Source organism: Ictalurus punctatus, chromosome 12, assembly GCF_001660625.3.
Source record: "Ictalurus punctatus breed USDA103 chromosome 12, Coco_2.0, whole genome shotgun sequence".
NCBI classification, from domain to species: Eukaryota; Metazoa; Chordata; class Actinopteri; order Siluriformes; family Ictaluridae; genus Ictalurus; species Ictalurus punctatus.
Window position 1 is genome coordinate 20,271,503 of NC_030427.2, and position 20,595 is coordinate 20,292,097.

General features: G+C 39.8%; 1 protein-coding gene across 1 annotated transcript; it reads left to right on the plus strand.

Annotated features, from left to right (window-relative positions):
• The first annotated feature begins 585 nt into the window (after positions 1–585).
• Positions 586–18,988, plus strand: LOC108273353 (IgGFc-binding protein). Its single transcript, XM_017482525.3, has 17 exons — positions 586–711; positions 835–885; positions 1,058–2,314; positions 2,991–3,244; positions 3,364–3,946; positions 4,514–5,136; positions 5,869–6,436; positions 6,541–6,743; positions 11,029–11,176; positions 12,408–12,661; positions 12,759–13,332; positions 14,426–15,048; positions 15,450–16,017; positions 16,339–16,541; positions 17,857–18,228; positions 18,361–18,617; positions 18,744–18,988. Exons 2-17 carry the CDS (start codon positions 837–839, stop codon positions 18,751–18,753), a joined length of 6,546 nt encoding a protein of 2,181 aa, XP_017338014.1. The 5' UTR covers positions 586–711; positions 835–836; the 3' UTR covers positions 18,754–18,988.
• Positions 18,989–20,595: the final 1,607 nt, after the last annotated feature.

The following is a 20,595-nucleotide window of genomic DNA, read 5'->3' on the forward strand; positions in this document are numbered from 1 at the left end:
TGTACCCCACCTTGTGCCCCATGCTCCCTGGGATAGGCTCCAGGTTTCCCTGTGACCCTGAAGGAAGGATAAGCAGTATAGAAGATGGATGGATAATAAAAATAATAATAATAATAATAATAACAATTTGCCCTCAATCATGAACGTCCCTGCTAAATGCCTATGAGGGAACATTCATAATTCAGTAATTACAGGCTTTATATACCTTGGAGGCTGATTCACATTAATTCAGAAAAAAAAGAGTGATAGACTGTATTAGATGGAGTGGTGAGCTGGGAAAAAAAAACATGTGCAATACAAGATTATTTTTTAATATGTACACATTACCTTATCATATCAAAATATTGACATTGGCAACATAGTAACGCTCATTTATTGCAACAAGCCAAAATTAATTGTTACTTCATTTTAGCCAAATAAGGTATGAGATAGCACAGGTGTGACCAATGTAGCCACCGCCTGTGTTATCTTAGGCTTTCTACTAGTATAACAATAAGGTTTATTGTGATTGGTCACTTTTTTAACTGATCACTACATGACCTACAAACACTTAATTCAACTGAATAAGCCTGATTTAGCTCCACACACAAGCCCTTCTGCGACAACAAAGCAGCACTGATTGGCTGCCTATAGATTTGGGGGTGGAGAGAGGAGAATTTAATACACAGAATCTGGTTCAACTTCAGACTACGTGTCACAGCCCTGACACAGGTAAGATGCTATTAAGTGCTATTAATGACTGATCTAAATGAGACAATTTTAAGTTACATTTTCAGTAGCTGCTTGTCTTAGTCATTTTGAAAAAACTAATTTTATTTGCCCTTTTTTTTGTAGTTATGGAGTTGAAAACAATTCTCCAGATATTTGTTGCAACCCTGCTCTGTGGTAAGACTTCAGAATGAGACATATAGGCCTAGAGGTTTACGGTTTATGTTATATAGTCTTAAATAGACAACTAATTTGGAACTGTTCACAAAATAGATGCAGATCATTTCTTTCTTTCTTTTTTAATGAATTTGCATTAACTGTCTCAAAATGTTTTGTTAAAATATCTTAGGGCTATGTGCTGCTGGGCCTGCAGGGAAAGAGTTTGCACTATCCTTTATGCAGAATTACATACCAGGGAATAAAGGAGGTCCAGCACAGTTCATCGTAGAGGTCTCTAGCCCCCCAAGTTCTCTCATAAGCACAAAGGTGAAGGTAATTGCCCTGGGAAAAGTCTGGGAGACAACTCTTCAGCCAGGAATTGGCAAGTCTATCCAGCTTCCTGCTGGGGTAGAGATGACTGGAAGCACAAGAAACAAACAGACTGTCCAGGTAGAAGCCAATCAGGACATTCTGGTGTTGTCACTAAACTCTAAGCCTTTCTCAGCTGACACTTCAGTGATCTACCCTGTCCAAGACTGGGGGACGGAGTATTTCATCTATACTCCACAAATGGGTCCACCTGATCAATATAAAGAGTTTGCCATTACCAATCATGGCATACTAAATACTGTGGAGATTCAGTTAAATGGTATGGTGTCATTTGAAGGGCAGGAATACCCACAAGGTAGCAAACTTGTCATTGATTTGGAGCCATTTGAAAGTGTGCTAATCCAAAGTAAGGAAGATTTGACTGGCTCCAAAGTATCTGCCAAGCAACCAGTGGCAGTCTTCACAGGACACAGCTGTACGTGGTATTTTACAGAGTGTAATCATGTGTATGAACAACTGCTTCCTGTAAGTAGCTGGGGAAAGGAGTTTATAGTTGCAACTCTTGCATACACAAAACCCTCAGACAGGTTCGATTCAGTAATCATTCAGGCCTCAGAGAACACTGAAATCCAAATCACTACTCAAGATGGTGTAGCTTCACCAAAACAAATGGTGGCTGGAGAAACGCTCTACATCAATCTTCCATATCCAAACTCTCTGCATTTTATCACTGATAAAGGTGTTCAAGTGCTATATGAATTCAATGGTGGAATCAATCAAAATGGAGAAACAAATGACCCCTTCCTCATTACAGTCTTGTCGAAAGACCGCTTTAGTACCTCATATGCAATGGCGAGTCAAGCTGGCTTTACCAACGAAGCTATCATTATAGCTCAGACCAAAGACTTGGGAAAACTAACACTAGATCAAAATCCATTCCCGAATGACCTTCAGTGGACTCAAGCAGGGGAAAGTGAATACTCATGGACACAGATCATTTACACTGAAGGCACAGGCTTCCATCAAGTCTCACATCCAGACTCACCTTTCGCTCTCTACAGCTTTGGTGCATCAAAAGACAATGGATATGGGTCTCCTGCCCCTGGTAATCCTCCAGGTAAGAAAAGATAATTATGAATGTACTTACAGAAATATTTTTACAGAATGCCGTAAGACAATGTCCCATGCACCATAAATTTTTACCTACTGTCAAACTGAATAAGACCAGGGGTTGGCTATATTTAAAGGGCTTCTGCTTGGTCATAAACCATGACAAGCATAAATGTAAGGCCAGTGGTCATAAACTGAGCATTTACTATGACAGGAGGTAAAATGTACGTAAAGCTGGCAGTAGAGGTACAAACAATACAATGGCTATCACGTTTAGACTCAGTAAGTTGGAGTCTTCAACCAGGGGCATATTTAGTTATTTGGGGGCCCTCATTTCAGTGTTTTAACATAGATATTTAAATTTTCAGCATATGTTATTTAGCAATAATAATTATAATATTCTTCTGGGGGCTTCTTGGGGCCCAAGGCAATTGCTTACATTTGCCTACTGTTAAGTCCACCCTTGTCTACAACCATGATACCACTTTAACTGCAGCCAACCCACCCTTTGAATGCTCTTTGATGGCTCTCTTAACATATTAGGAGTTATTATTAAGCAGTTATTAAGCAGTCTGCCTTAGTGCAATTAGACCCAGTCATTCAAACAATACTAAATGTATAAGAGTACAAAAGATTTTATAGGAACGACACTAAATGAACCAATTTCACAAAATTCATTTCAGCTACAGTTGGTGTCTGCTGGGTTATGGGAGATCCACATTACCGTACATTTGATAGCAGTTACTACAACTTCATGGGCAACTGTACCTATATCATGGCCAAGAACTGCCATGTGGACAGTTTTCACCCAGCTTTTGAAGTCCAAACTGAGAATGAACGGCTTGGCAGTACAAAAACCACCACTGTTAGCAAAATCATTGTCAATGTCTATGGTATAAACATCACAATTGTACGCCACGAGACTGGGATTGTACGAGTAAGTATAGACTATAAAAATGTGTTATCCAGATGGTGGGTTATGATTATTTTTTCAAATGTAATGTATAACTGTACTACTAGTTTATATCATGACATTTATTTGCTACATTTGTTCAGATTAGTGATTCACTCTGGTACCTTCCAATCTCCTTGGACAATGGCAGAGTAACTCTTCAACAAAGTGGTCTGTCAGTTATTATGAAGACAAACTTTGGATTGTCAGTGCAGTATGATTGGGATCAGTATTTAGTGGTGAATATACCAGGGAGCTTCATTGGAAGAATGTGTGGCATGTGTGGAAACTTCAATGGAAGGAAAGAGGATGACCTCACCACTCCTACTGGCAGTGTAGCAAGCAGTATTCCACAACTGGGAATGAGCTGGAGAGTACCAGGTTTACCAGGAGATGCCTACTGCAGTGATGATTGTGTGGGCCAGTGTGAGAGCTGTCAGGGAGAATCATGGTTTGAACGTTTGGCCGCAAAGGCCTTCTGTCACTTGGCCACCCTTCTCACTGACGGTCCATTCCAAGATTGCAACTCTGTCATTGATCCCAAGATTTTCTATGAAAATTGCCTTTTCGACTACTGTATGGGAAAAGGATACAAAAACTTCCTATGTAAGACAGCAGAAATTTATACAGATGCTTGTCAGCGAGCTGGCATTCGTGTGCATGACTGGAGATACATCATTGGCTGTTGTAAGTATAGATTATATTATAGCTCATAGAATGGGTACATTAGGGTCATGTGCATAAAGTTTATTCCTCTTTTTAATGGAAATAGTTGTATTTAAAGAGTTGTATCTGCCTCTTGTGGTGAATGGCTGAAGAGGGGTATACTGGGAAATTAGCTTTTTTAAAGCAACTAATAAAATAATTTCATGAACGGTACAAAATGATTGCATTGCTTTTCTAATTCTGTAATCAGAAATAGGCTACAACAGCCTGTACATGCTAGTTTGGTTCATTTGATGAACTAATTAGTTTGGCACTATCTTCCACACTTCTTAAAAAAGATTATAGATTTTATTGCTATAACAATATTAAGTTCCTTGTTACTTATGGAATTAAAACAAATTAAAATTTAAAAGGCCAACCATGAACACAGACACATTTATTGTATAGATCTATCTACTCACATAACCAAACAGAGAGAATGTTTCATAATAGGATCAAATGCTAACACATCTGACAGTTTTAAGCAGAGACAGTTAAATGTGACTTATTAAGTGGGGCTCCTTTGTAAGTTCTATTATATCTTTTCAGCTACCCCTAAATGCCCAGCAAACAGTCACTTTGAGTCCTGTGCCTGTCCTGCTACCTGTGAGAATCCCACTCCTTCTGCTGAATGTAAAGCCAACTGTGTAGAGGCTTGCACTTGTGATGATGGATACTTGTGGAGTGGAAACAAGTGTGTCCCTAAGAATCAGTGTGGCTGTATGTTCAAAAGTGGAGGTGATAAGCGTTACTTACAGGCTGGAGAATCCATCTGGGCTGATGACAACTGCAGCAAAAACTGTACCTGCAACCCAACAAACAGTGAAGTTGTATGTGAAAACAGCGGTTGCTCAGCTGGAACAGAATGCAGTGTAGTCAATGAGATCAGAGGCTGCCATCCAGTGCATCATGCCACCTGTAATATCTATGGAGATCCTCACTACAACACATTTGACAACAGCACCTATGCCTTCCAGGGCACATGTACTTACACTGCTGCTCAGGGCTGCCACCTTGAGGGAACACAACTCACTCCGTTTGCAGTTATAGTTGAGAATGCAAAATGGAATGAGATCCAATTAAGTCCAAATGTCTCTATGGCCAATATGGTGATTGTGCAAGTGTACGGCATGACTTTAGTGCTGCAAAGGAATCAACTATATCAGATAATGGTTAGTACAATCTGTGCGCTATAGACTGTCAACTATAGCTATATACTGTACATCCTGTAGCCTTCAAGTATTTAACGATCACAGTGAACAATCACAGTGATTCACATTTTACAACTAAGTTGTTGGTTCTTGAATATTAAGGGGGAAAAAATAACTCAGCTGTATTTAGTTAGATGACACATTATTAGACTGGTACTAAGAAATTATGTACCAGTCTAATAACGTGTCAGTATCGGGGCTACAATGTCCTGAAACACTGGATTGTTATTACATCAGATAGCTTGGCAACAAAAATTGATACTGATACTCTGAGTTCATATTAAAAAAGTAAGATTGATGCATCCCTAAGCATAAAGATAGATTTCTGAGTAACTTGCTTGTTATTATGACTTACTTATTTGCTTTTTATTATGTTACTTGTTATGAAAATCCAGTTAGTGGGAAATGTGGGTAAATATCCTGCAAGAGGAAAAGTATTACCTGTGCAAACTTGAGGTCTAGCGAAAATTATGCCAGCCTAGTCAGTTCATGTTTTGCTTTTCTGGAATGATTAGTCTTGATGACCAAATAACACATATGTCCAGGTAGCTGTAGAACCTTGGTAAAGAGCACCACTGAAAATGAATTAATTTTCACATTTTAGGATACTGCAAGTGTTAGTTAGATTTCTTGATCTTGGAAATATTATAGCCAAATCCAGAATCCTTCACTTATTTTATTCAATATTTTTAGGTTAATGGATTATGGATCAACATTCCCGCAAGTCTTGATGATGGAAAAGTGAGGGTCCAGCGAGAAGGCAATCAAAACGTAATATTAACAAACTTTGGCCTGAGAGTCACTTTCAATATGATTTATCATGTCACCATTACAGTCCCAAGCAGCTATGCAGGAAGGACCTGTGGCTTGTGTGGAAACTTTAATGGTAATAAGAATGACGAGTTCCTGTTGCCAAATGGCAAGGAAACCAAAGAACTGAAAACATTTGTAGCTGCATGGAAAGTACTTGCTCCTGGTGTTGTGTGTGATGATGGCTGCAGTGGTGATTTCTGTCCAAAGTGCCCTGAAGATAAGAAAATTGTATTTGAAAAGGACTGTAGTATTATTACCAACCCTGAAGGCCCATTTGCTGCCTGCCACAGTGTAATTACCCCTGATTCCTACTTCCAAGATTGTGCCTATGATGTCTGCATGGGTGAAGGAAATCAGAATATGCTCTGCCATGACATTGCTGCATACATGACTGCCTGTCAGGATGCAGGCGTTATTGTTCAAAATTGGAGAACACCAACATTTTGTCGTAAGTATAAAGCAAGCTTGTAGAAGGCGATTAAGAGCAATAAGACATGATGAATCTATAGATTGTTTTTTTTTGTGACTATTCCTTGTGCTTAATCCTTGCAGCCTTATCATGTCCTGCCAACAGTGCCTATGAAATCTGTGCAAAGTCATGTGATGTACCTTGTCCTGGCCTTACTGAAGTTATGAATTGTAATATTCAGACCTGTGCTGAAGGCTGCATGTGTAAACCTGGATTCTTTAACAATGGGACTGGCTGCGTGACAGCAGACCAGTGTGCCTGCTATGAGAATGGACTAACCTATAAGGTAAGTAACATTTATAGTAAGAGTTCTGAAAGTCTGATGGATAATAGTGAGATAATTATTTATTGCAACTTTTCTATGCTCAGGTGTAATGAATTGAAAACAAAACAAATCATTCAAGCAGACTCAAAGAACACCAGCTCTCTGTCTGACATTCAGTGCAAGACACATATAAGCATCCCATTAATTACATACACAGGTGTAGCAGCTCATTCATTACCCACTAATTCACAATACCTCCTCCCATTCACAGTCCATGCTTGAGCATGCCCCTACTTTCTACTCTATTCAATGTATTAACACTCCTGGTCAGTTATTTACAGTCACCCAGGACCAGGCTGCCATCTATACTTGAATAGGGAGAGACCCATGAATACAGTGAACCACAAAAATATGTATATAAAATCCATATTAATATCTGACAAAAGTCACACTGTATGGCCAAAGATTTGTTGACACCTGTCCATCTCATCCATGTGTGCTTATTGAACATCCCATTTCAAATTTATTCCCCCTTTGCTGTTATAATAACCTCCGTTCTTCTGGGAAGGCTTTACCTTATATGTTGAAATGTAGCTGTGGGTTTTTGTCCATTCAGCCATAAGAGCATTAGTGAGGTCAAGTACTGATGTTGAGCGAGGAGGCCCCCGTCTTCTCTGTTTTTAGAAAAGCAGAAAAAGTCCATGCAGATGATCTACAATAAATCATATTTCCTCTGCATTATTCTTATCATACTGAGTTGACAGGTTAGTGTCACGTCCCGAGACATAAGGGAGATTAGGAAAGATGCAAGTGCAGTTAACAGTTTTATTAAGACAGACTCAGGCAGAATAATCCAAAGGAAAGACAAAGTTCGTAGTCGAGAAACAGGCAAAGGGTCAGGCGATCGGCAAATGGGCATAAACGGGGCAAAGCAGGAATCAAGGTCGCGGTCACGGAAAACAGGGTCAAGAAACAAAACAAGAAACATAAACTATGACTAAGAACTGGGAGCGGAAAAACCTGTGTGAACTAAACGGACTAATCTAATGTTTAACTTAACTAAATCTAACAAGGCACATAACAGACAATGACTTTCTCTATCTAATGAATCTATCTAACGTATCTAAACTAATACTCCGCGCCGTGTGCTGGGAGGCGCGCAGTATATATACAAACATAATCAGCTCATTAAGTGCTGATGGCTGACACCAATCTAGACACACGCTCAAACAGCCAATGACCGAGCAGGGAGGAGACATAACAGAAACATAACAAATGCACGTGTCCATAGTAAACAATGTCACGGTTGTCAACATTCGAAGAGCAGGCGCTCGGGCACCTTGCTCGTGCATGCTCGCATGCTCTCCAGCACGCTGTCTAAAGTGGAAACTGTGACAGAACCCCGGCCCCCTGGGTAAAATGTCCCCAGCTGAACCAGGAGACTGTGCGGCATTCTTAACGGAACAAAAAAGCAGATCGATGTCCTCGGCGGAACAGAAAAACGGAGCGACGTCCTCGGCAGAACAGGACAGCGGAGCGACATCCTCGGCGGAGCAGGCAAGCAGAGCAACGTCCTCGGCAGAGCAGGCCAGCAGAGCAACGTCCTCGGTGGAACAAGCAAGCAGAGCGACGTCCTCTGCGGAGCAGGCAAGCAGAGCGACGTCCTCGGCGGAGCAGGAAGGCAGAGCGACGTCCTCAGTGGAGCAGGAAAGCAAAGTGACGTCCACATCGGAACAGGAACGCAGCGCGACGTTCTCAGTGGAGCCTACAGGCTGAACTTGGTAGGCTGTGTCAGCGGATTCGGGCGTGAGCATAACTTGGTTGATCATGTCAGCAGACTTCGACGTGAGCAGAGCTTGGTTGTCCATTTCAGCAAACTCGGGTGTGAGCAGAACTTGGTTGAACATATTTACTGACTCTGGCGTGAACATAACTTGGTTGGTCATGTCAGCAGACTTGGAAGTGAGCAGAGCTTGGTTGTCCATGTCAACAGACATTTGGTTGGTCATATCATCAAACTTGGACGTGAGCAGAGCTTGGTTGTCCGTGTCAACAGACACTTGGTTGGTCGTCTCTTCGACCTGGGACAGGAACGAGGCATTACCTTGGGACTCTGGAGCTGAGACTCCCTCATGGGTCTCAGGCTGAAACACTTGGGCTGAGGTCTTCACGTGGACCTCTGGCTGGAGCTCGGTGCGTGAGACCACCTCATGGATCTTAGATTGGAGCTCGGGTTCTGAGACCTCCTCGTGGTTCTCAAGCTGGAGCTCTGAGGTCGCCACGTGGACCTCTGGCTGGAGCTCGGCGGGTGAGACTACCTCATGGGGCTCAGGTTTGAACTCTGAGGTCGCCACGTTGTCCTCTGGCTGGAGCTCGGCGGGTGAGACCACCTCATGGGTCTCAGGTTCTAGCTTTGGTACAGAGGTTGCTATGTTGACCTCTGGCTGTAGTTCCGCAGGGGCTTTCCTATGTAGACGTTTCTGCTGACGCCAGCTGCTCTTTAAGCATTTCTTACAGAAGAAAAATGCTTCCTGGAGACCCAGCTTCTTGCATGTGGGACATTGGAGCTGAGTCTCTTTCCTGCAGCCCTCAGTCATGCATCTTGGAGAAAGCTCCCCCATGTTGGCCGGAACCTGAAGTGGATCTGTGGAGGCTGCCCTGTCAATCCCCTCATAATAGAGGTTGAATGGCAGGTCAGCCTGGGGCTGTCCATTGACTCTGCACCCCAGTAAATCCAGACAGGGTATCTGCCCTGGCTGCGTGAACTCCTCCATAAAAAGTTCCGCAAACTGAGTGACATCATGGAGGGCAGAGGACCCAGTACTCACCAGCTGCTCCGCCCAGTCACGGGCCGGACCGCCAAACCTGGACACTGAGGACCCGATCCACTGTCTCTTATTAGGCTTGGGATATGCCAGACTGCAGAAATATTCCTGGCAGCTGAAGAGGAACTCCAGCGGGTAGCTCCCCAATCCCACTGTCTCCGACAGAAGTTCAACGGCGTACCTTTGAGGGAACTGCACAGACAAGAAATGCGGGCAGTAATCCGAGCATTTCCTGATAAGGTGCTGTCCTGCTACTTCCATGGTTTTTGTAGCGTGATGTCTCCCCTGTCTTCCTGCTGCATCCATGTAGAGGCGGAGTACTCTGCATGTCTTGAGACGTAAGGGAGATTAGGACAGATGCAAGTGCAGTTGACAGTTTTATTAAAACAGACTCATGCAGAATAATCCAAAGGAAAGACAAAGTTCGTAGTCAAGAAACAGGCAAAGGGTCAGGCAATCAGCAAACAGGCATAAATGGGGCAAAGCAGGAATCAAGGTCACAGTCACGGAAAACAAGGTCAAGAAACAAAACAAGAAGCATAAACTATGACTAAGAACAGGGAGTGGAAAAACCGGCGTGAACTAAACGGACTAATCTAAAGTTTAACTTAACTAACTCTAACAAGGCACATAACAGACAATGACTTTCTCTATCTAATGACTCTATCTAACGTATCTAAACTAATACTCCGCGCCGTGTGCTGGGAGGCGCGCGGTATATATACAAACATAATCAACGCATTAAGTGCTGACGGCTGACACCATTCTAGACACAGGCTCAAACAACAGCCAATGACCGAACAGGGAGGAGATATAACAGAAACATAACAAATGCACGTGTCCATAGTAAACAATGTCAAGGTTGTCAACAGTCGAAGAGCGGGCGCTCGCGCACCTTGCTCGTGCACGCTCACATGCTCTCCAGCGGCTACCTAAAGGGGAAACCGTTATAATAGTTAGTTATAAATATAGGATGCTGACTTTGGCATGAAAACTACAGCATAATGTGTCTATTATGAGAAATTTCTTAACAGCCCAAGACTAAATAAATAAAGATTGTTGGAGAGACAGAGGTGCTATACTGTATATAAGATAAAACTTTATTGATCCCACACTGGGGAAATTCCATAATATATGCACACATATGCACATGTGTTGGTATAGGAATCTGACAGTCTTGGCTTTTTTGTCTCATTATTACTTTACCAACATTTGGCTGATTGGCTCCTTCAATTGAACGGAAGACCAACAGCATACATTGAGCCTCTATTGTTTATACAGCATCCATGCTGAGTGTTGCATGCTACCCCATTCATATGTCAAACAGTGGCCCATTGCAACTCCATACAGTCTCTTATAGTATTCCATAAGCTTCTGTTATTTAGACACAAATATGGCATAATTACTTTGTTAAATGTTGAAAAATAAAAGCACCAAAAACAAGACAGTGGTCGTGATGACATGTTAAAACCCTCTTACAGATTAATGAGACTGTCATCACAGAATCTTGCCAAGAAAGTTTGACCTGTCTTTCCTCTGGAAAAGTAAGCCATGAAACCATCGAATGCAGTTCTATTGAAGTCTGCGAGATAAAGAATGGGGTTCGTGGCTGCTATCCAAAACCTAATGGTGAGTAAAACCCTTTTGTTATATTCCTCCTCAATAGAAATGTCACAGTTATCTTTAAAAAAAAAAAATATTTAGGATTAGCGTATGAAACATTGTAACTGTAAATCATTATAACTCCTCTACCTGCAGATCCTTCTACGTAAAATGATTATGACTGTAATTAGAAAAAAGGGACTGGAAACAAGTCTAGCAATAAATAGATAAACTGGTGACGGTGTTTATCTCGAGATCTGAATTTTATGTGAATAAGAGTATGAAAATCTTTTCTTTAAAGTAGTTGTAAGTGTAGTAGATGAGTGCTTGGTCAGTGTATCTTTTAAATCATAGGCATGTGTTCTTTACATGAGAACACAGAGAATTAACAAAACATTACAATTATTTTATTAATTTGACAAATTATACATTATAAATGATAATATGATAAAATCAGTGACATCTTGGGCACACGTTACAATTTTATGACTTCGATTTCATATCTGTTGGCTTAATTAAGTTGTGTGCGCAAAACTGTCAGAAAAAGAATAGCATGTGCTGGAAAAATGTGCTATTTTATAAGCTACCAAAGCCACAGCTGGAAGCCACATTATTAAATTCAAATACAGAGAATGGAATTCAAGTGTGAAGGCTTTTATTTGGCAATGCCAACAGACCAGTGTTCACAATGGTAGTCAAAAAATAAGCAAGAGTTCAAAGACAAAGCTATCAGGTTAATTCAGTGCTCCAAGGCCATTAGCAAGAAAAAAAGGGAAAAACTGAATGATGACCGTGATGGTAAATGTGCACAGGGGAGGATGACAATATGACAGATACAATAATCTAGTGGCTAATTTTGAATAAATGTGTTTTATGTTTTCTTTTGCAATTTGGTGTGTATTTTTTTTTGTTTGGGTGCACTTGCAATTTGGTTAAAAGAAAGCCAGTTTGTAAAACATGAAATAGAATTTTTACATTTTTGCTTGTATCAGGAAAACATGGTTTTGACAGTATGTTTCCACAAACAGCAAGCACATTTTTGGAGTCTGAAAATATCACTACACCAGTGGATTTTAAATGTCACACCCCCTGTTGTGCTACGCCACCCACATAAGTGTAGACATGTTCATTTCTAACTGCAAAAATACTAACTTAAGCATGTGTTTATATGAAAACAGATCACCTCAAGTGATTGTCTGTCTCCTTTTTTTAATCATTTCCAAATCATCACTATAATCAGTTATAATTATTCCCTTAGCTTCACCAGGTATCTGTTGGGTCATGGGAGATCCACACTACCGTACTTTTGATGGCGAATACTACAATTTCATGGGCAACTGTACTTACATCATGGCCAAAAACTGCCATGTGGACAATGATCATCCAGCACTTGAAGTCCAAGCCATGAATAAACGTACTGGAAGCTCAAAAGCCATCAGTGTCAGTGGTGTCATCATTCAAGTCTATGGTCAAACCATCACCATTTTGCAACACGAGAATGGGTTTGTCAGAGTGAGTTCAAATATTTGTTTACCATTGACCTGTTATAGCAATAGGGAGTTTATATTAAATCTTACTGTTCTAATGTTCATGTTCTCATACATTTCAGATTAGTGATTCACTTTGGTACCTTCCAATCTCCTTGGACAATGGCAGAGTAACTCTTCAGCAAAGTGGTCTGTCGGTTGTTATGAAGACAGACTTTGGATTGTCAGTGCAGTATGATTGGGATCAATATTTGTTGGTGAATATACCAGTTAGCTTTATGGGAAGAATGTGTGGCATGTGTGGGAACTTCAATGGAATGAAGGGCGATGACCTCACCACTCCTACTGGCAGTGTAGCAAGCAGTATTCCACAATTGGGAAAGAGCTGGAGAGTACCAGGTGTTGTGGGTTGTACAGATGATTGTGTGGGCCAATGTGAGAGCTGTCAGGGAGAATCTTGGTTTGAACGTCTAGAAGCCAAGGCCTTCTGTCACTTGGCCACCCTTCTAACTGATGGTCCATTACGCGATTGCAACTCTCTCATTGACCCCAAGGTTTTCTATGAAAATTGTCTTCTGGACTACTGCATGGGAAAAGGATTTAAGAATTTCCTATGTAAAACTGCAGAAATTTATACAGATGCTTGTCAGCGAGCTGGCATTCATGTGCATGACTGGAGACACATCATTGGCTGTCGTAAGTTTTATGAAGTGTGTGTGTGTGTGTTCACATCAGAAAACCCAAATTTCTGGCCTTAGAATATGAAGTGTTACTTAGGAATGTAACAATGTGTACTTAAATTGTATTTTTACCATACTGGCTTACATACTGTATGAATGTACAAAATATTTATTGTTACACATAGGTTAATTAATCCAAAATATAGACATTTATTGGCTGCATAAGTATTCACCCCAAAGAAACACCCTTGGCTTGCAACTTTAGCTGCAAGTTTTCTGGGATATGTCTTTTTGCAGCTTTGCAGTTCTGGACCTGATGTTCTGGACCTGATGCCCATTGTTCTTGACAAACTTGCTCAAGCTCTGTCAGACTGGATGGAGATCATTATCCCAGAACAACAATTTTCAAGTCTTACCACAGATTCCCAAATGGATTGAGGTCTGGGTTTTGACTAGGCCATTGTAACACAGTCGGGTTCTTGGTTTTGTACCATGCCAGTATAGCTTTGGCACGTTTCTTACTGCCTGTTGGAAGGTGAACCTCCATCCCAGTCTAAAGTCTCTTAGACTGTAACATGATTTCTTCTAGGATTGCCCTTTATATGGCTCCATCCATTTTGAACTTAACCCTGTCCAGTTTCCTAATCCCTGTTAATGAAAAGCATTCCCATGACATGATGCTACTACCACCATGCTTCACTGTGGGGAAGGGATGAGAAGTGTTGATTTTGTGTACCAACACCAAAAAAGTCAGACCTTTTCCATATCTTTGACAAGTCTCTAACATGAGGCTTTATCCATAATGACTTTCTTCTCATCACTCTTCCATGAAACTTTTATGTTTTTTTATTTGTAAAAAAAAGGTAATATATATATTTTTTAAAATGTATAGCTTTACCCCGCTTTGATATTATGATGTTTTTTGTGTAGATTCATAGCATATATTCCCAAATAAGTCTACTTACTTTCCAAGTTGTGACACTACAGATTGTGGAAAAGTTCAAGAGAGGGTGAATGCTTATGCATGCCACTGTAGCTGTTTCCTGTAGATATCTGTGAACTGCTTTTGAAAAAGAATGTGTAGATTTACTAAAAATCTTTTTATCCAGCTACCCCTAAATGCCCAGCAAACAGTCACTTTGAGTCCTGTGCCTGTCCTGCTACCTGTGAGAATCCCACTCCTTCTGCTGAATGTAAAGCAAACTGTGTAGAGGCTTGCACTTGTGATGATGGATACTTGTGGAGTGGAAACAAGTGTGTCCCTAAGAGTCAGTGTGGCTGTGTATACAAAAGTGGAGGTGAGGAACGTTACTTACAGGCTGGAGAATCCATCTGGGCTGATAACAGTTGCAGCAAAAACTGTACCTGCAACCCGACAAATGGTGAAATTATGTGTGAAAATGCAAATTGCCCAGTTGGAACAGCATGCAATATTAGTAATGGGATCAGAGCCTGCCAACCACTCTCTCATGCCATCTGTAATATCTATGGAGATCCTCATTACAACACGTTTGACAACAGCACCTACGACTTCCAGGGCACTTGTACTTACACTGCTGCTCAGGGCTGCCACCTGGAGGGAACACAACTCACTCCGTTTGCAGTTATAGTAGAGAATGAGAAATGGAATGAAATCCAATCAAGTCCAAATGTGTCTATGGCCAAGGTGGTCGCAGTGGAGGTGTATGGCATGATATTAGTGCTGAGAAGAAATCAGCTCCATCAGATAATGGTTAGTATAGCCTCCTTTGCTGTTTGCAGTATTGTGAAAACCATAAATGCCAAAGGTAGAGGCCTTTAAATCTGGAGGTGAGTGGCTTGATAACGCACATGATGCAGAGAACTGAGATGTTAATCACCTTCATCTTCCAGTAAGCAATATGATGAGAATTTGGAGAATTGAGTATTCCGAGCTGAGATGTGTAAACATACATGCTATCTAGTTTAGTATTGAATATGTCTTAGCAAATATTTATGAGAGTGTTTTTTGACCAACATTTAACCGTAGGCTTTTGAGGAAATTGGTAGTAAGTTGCTCAGTACAAAACCATGTTCTGTTAACGTGTTAACTGTAAATATTTGCTTCGGAAAAATAATGTACCAAAGCATTCACTGGAAATACTTCCTTTTCAGGTTAATGGTGTCTTAACTAATATCCCTGTAAATCTCAATGAAGGCGAAGTGATAGTCCAGCAGGAGGGCTACAACAATGTAATCAGTACAAACTTTGGTCTAAGAGTGGCCTATGATATGATTTACCACGTTACTGTCACAGTCCCCAGCACCTACCTTGGAAAGACCTGTGGCATGTGTGGAAACTATAATGGTAATAAGAATGATGACTTCCTGCTGCCAGATGGGAAAGAAACCAAAGAACTGAAAACATTTGGAGCGGCTTGGAAAGTGGCTGTGCCTGGTGTTGTGTGTGATGATGGCTGCAGTGGTGATTTCTGTCCAAAGTGCTCTGAAGATAAGAAACTTATATTTGAAAAGGACTGTAGTATTATTACCAACCCTGACGGTCCATTTGCTGCCTGTCACAGTGTAATTAACCCTGATTCCTACTTCCAAGATTGTGTTTATGATGTGTGCACAACTGAAGGAGATCAACATATGCTGTGTCATAGTATCGCTGCGTACATGACTGCCTGTCATGACTTTGAAGTTCATGTTAACAACTGGAGAACACCAACATTTTGCCGTAAGTGTCATGTTATTATTAGTTTTTGTTACCTGAACCGTGTTTTTTCCTTTTTTCAACTGCCAAATCTAGGCTTCATTTCAAAGCCTAAAATTGCCAGCATCACACTCATGCCAGCTAAGAGTAACAAAAATTATATTATATTATATTAAATACAATCAAATGTGTTACATCAAATCACTCCATATTACTCCTTTTCCATTTAACTCAAATCAAGTTTTACCAATCAATTCATTTTTGTTACTTTAACTCATCAAACACTTAACAGTTTAATACTTGAAAAGCTTTCTCAAACTAAATCCTTATGCCTGTTTGCTATAGCTCTGAAATGCCCTGAAAACAGTGCCTATGAAATCTGTGCAACGGCATGCGACACACCTTGTCCTGGCCTCACTGACGTCATCAAATGTAATATTCAGACCTGTGTCGAAGGCTGTAGGTGTAAACCTGGATTCTTCAATAATGGGACGGGTTGTGTTAAAGAGGATCAGTGTAGCTGTTATGAGAATGGAAAAACCTTCAAGGTAAGTTAAAATCTCTGTTGCTAAATGCAGATATGCTTGGCATTTAAAGTGACACATTGAGTGACTTTGGAGGTGTGGCTTATAGTCTACTAGTCATACTGTACCAATAATAATCAGCATCATGACCTGCTATAGCAATGACCAATTTAAGTAAGTTGCCTGCATTAACTAGTTTGATTGACCACTCATGATGCCTTATGTGGCATCTCCAGACCACTTTGTCCATATGACTATAGAATTTTTATGAAAGAAAGACATTGTTGGTCATAAAAGTCATAATAGTAATTGAATACATTTGCAATTCACAATCTAGTTTGTTAGTACATACACTATATAATCCCATTGGGCCATATTCAGAGTTGGCAACTTAAATTCAAAAGATATGCCAATATTTACTGAACTTTCTTAAATAGAGGTGTCTGAGATAGAATCTAGACCAGTGGTCTCTCCAAGTGGGGTCTGGGGACCCTGGAAGGGGTTGATGAAGCATAGCCAGGGGATCCTTGTTTGTTTTTATGATTATTGTGCTCTTATAGCACATTAAAGAAATCTGTTATGAGTGTGTCAGTGGAATTAATTCTACCGTTAAAGGGATTTGGCACCAGAAAATTTAAGAACCCCTGGTCTAGAACACTGGCTTTAAAAAACAATTATTTCCCTTTAAGAAAATGCATACTTAAGAAGCAAATTGTTGTTTTTCCCTTTTTTTCTTATCAAATGTAATGTGATAAAGTAGCATAAATGCAAGACAGTTTAAAATGGTTAAATAAAATGAATAACACAGTGACATATGAATGTCAAGATTGTAAGCATTCTAATAAACATCTTGTATAAACTGCTTAAGACTGGTGATTAATCATTCATGACTGGTTGCACCTGTAGTTTTACGGCTGTTAAAAAACATGATACAATTTATAATTCAGTTAACAGATCATTGTTAAATTATCAAACATGATTTAATAGTATTAGTCAGACATTTCCACATTAACTCTGTGTACTGTTGAGCACTACACTGTCACTTACTGTGTCACTTATTGTATTGTTTTAGTAGTTACTGTACTGTTCTGTGTTGTTAGCACATGTCTGCACGTGCACTTTATGTAGAATGTTTGCAGATATTATTTAGTTCTGTGTCGTCTCATGTGGTTAGTGTGTTGCTGTATGTTGCACCGTGGTCCTAGAGGAACATTATTTCGTTTCACTGTGTACTGTACCAGCTGTATATGGTTAAAATGACAATAAAACCATTTGAACTTGAACTTGAACTAATAGTTTCTCTATATCTTTTTTTTGTTTTGTTGTTTTTTTTTAACAGATCGGAGAGGTTGTTGTCACAGACGATTGTCAGGAAAAACTGATCTGTCAAAAATCTGGTATAGTGAAACAAGAAAGCATGAAATGTAACGCTGATGAAGTATGCCAGGCAGAGAGTGGTGTTCGTGGATGCTACCCAAAACAGTGCATGTTGGAGGCTGCAGGCTCCTTCACTCTTTTCAATGGAACAACTTGGAACATCCCATCTATGGGAGCTTTCGAATTAGTGAAAGTATGTGACGATACTGTTATAGGTATTTGGTTCCGTGTGGTGGCAGTGTTGCAAGAGAAAACTGGGGTCCTCTCTACTTCAGCTGTTCACATCTTCTTTGAAAATGCTATTGTCACAGTTACCAGCCAAAATGATATTTGGGTGAGCAAAATCTCCTTGTTCCATTCCATTCACCCACCCATCAAACTATGTCCAATCATGAATTAAATCAGACATTAAAATGTTACAGAAATATTCCTAACTAATTTTATGTTTTCTTTCTTAAACATTTAGTTCAATGGTAGAAAGATGACTCTGCCTACTATGGAAGACAATAATGTAATTGTTAAGGTGATTGATCAGACAGTGATCGTTGAGAAGACATCTGCCCTTAGACTGTCCTACAGTCTATCACAGGAGGTCATAATCACAGTGAACAAAGGAATTGCTGATCAAGTTTGTGGTGCATGTGGAAAATTAACCGGCTCTATTTCTGGTGAAAGTATAATGTTCTACATGGATCAGTACAGAGCTCCTGATTTTCCCACTTGGTGAGTATACCTGCAAAATGAAATGGTCAAATATATATTTTATTTCATTCGATTTCATTAAATTATCATGAAATGATAATAGTTTATAATATATAAACTATAATATCTCTTTTGTTTTTATTGCAGCACCTTGTGATGGGTAAAGAACTACTTTTTAATTCTGGTGGCTGAGCATCAACCAAGCAAAACTGTTGGATAATATACTACATGATTTCTTATATGATTCTCTGAGATTATAAATTAAATATAATATTCTCTGAAATTATAAATTAAATAATAAATAAATATAGCATTTGCAATATGACATGCTTTTCTTGTTCTTTTTCTTAAATATTAATAAATATGAATCTATCTATCTATCTATCTATCAATCAATCTATCTATCTGTCTATTTATGAACAAAGGTCCTTTTTCAGAATTAAAGTGCTTCTGAAGGTGTGTGTGTGTGTATGTTGAAAAATCCATGATGAACTACCATAAAAGCATGCTCAAGCGTTTGGATTGGCCCTCACAGTTCCCTGACTTGAACATCATGGAAAATCTGTGTGTAGCTTTTAAATGATGCAAGACAGTATCTCAGAACTAGTACCTAAGATAAGAGTATCTCCAAACTAGAAAATGTTCCTCAGAGTAGAGGGAGTGATAATTCCTAAAAGAACTATAGAAAGACCCCTGGCTGGCCACAAAAAGTGTTTGCAAGCTGTGATATCTGCCCAAGGGGATGTAGCTAAGTACTGATTAGTAGAGTGTCGAAACATTTGCTTATGGCACAGTTACATTTTTTTTTCTTTTACATCAAACAAAATTTTTATTTTTTTAAAATCTGTTTAGGCACAAAACCTGCAGGCCTTTGTTAGACAGCTGAAGATGAACAAAAATTGCACCTTCCAGCACGATAACAACCAAAAGCCCAAATCCAAGTTTGAAATGGCCCAGTCAGCTCCCAGACCTAAATCCTATTGAAAACATGTGGAAAGGAGATCCCCTCACAATTTGAAAGATTTGGAGCAGTTTTGCAAGGACGTGTGGAATAAAATTGGCAAAACAAAATGTGCTATGTTGGTAGACTCTTACCCAAAAAGACTGAGTGCTGTAGTACAAGCAAAAAGTACTTCAACAACATATTATTTAAGGGATGTGCACATTTGTGGAACCAGGTTATTGTACTTTTTTCTTTTCATTTACATTACATTTATACATTTATTCATTTAGCAGATGCTTTTATCCAAAGCGACTTACGAATGAAGAAATACAAGCAAAGTGATATATCAAGCAAAGACAATACAATAGTGCTACCATACAAGATTTTTAATTGAGTTCTAGAGGAGCAAAGTGCAGAGTTGATGTGTAAGAGTCAGAATAAGTGCAGTTTTTGTTTGTTTGCTTTTTTAAGTTTGGACAAGTTAGGGATTAGTCAAGTGTTCATGGAAGAGACAACAAAAACAGCAAGAAATTGCTATATTTTGTGCACAACATAGCAGTACTTATGCTCTAAAAATAGCCAATGAAAATTTTCTCAAAACTCATATTCAGATCACCCACCGCGAAGATCATCGTCTCTGGACCTCTTCCTACATACAGACGTGGAGCAGAAAAGTTCAGTAGACTTCTAGCATTAAATGATTGGTTAGTCTCTTGGTGTAATGAGCAGAATCTGGTGTTTGTCAATAACTGGAATCTGTTCTGGGAGCGTCCTAGGTTGTTTCGTCCTGATGGCCTGCACCCCAGCAGCCTTGGAGCGGAACTGCTTTCAGACAACATTTCCAAGGCGCTACACTCCAAGTGACTGCCTACCGTAAGTACATCTTCCAATAATAACATTCAGTATAATCAACGTTCAATTAAAAATCCGGCAAAGGTAATACATACTATAGAGACTGTGTCTGTTCCCCGAGCTATACAAATATATAGAAAATCTCGGAAAGTCTATCTTCGTAACCTAATTAACATAAAATTAAATCATATTGAATGTACAGCC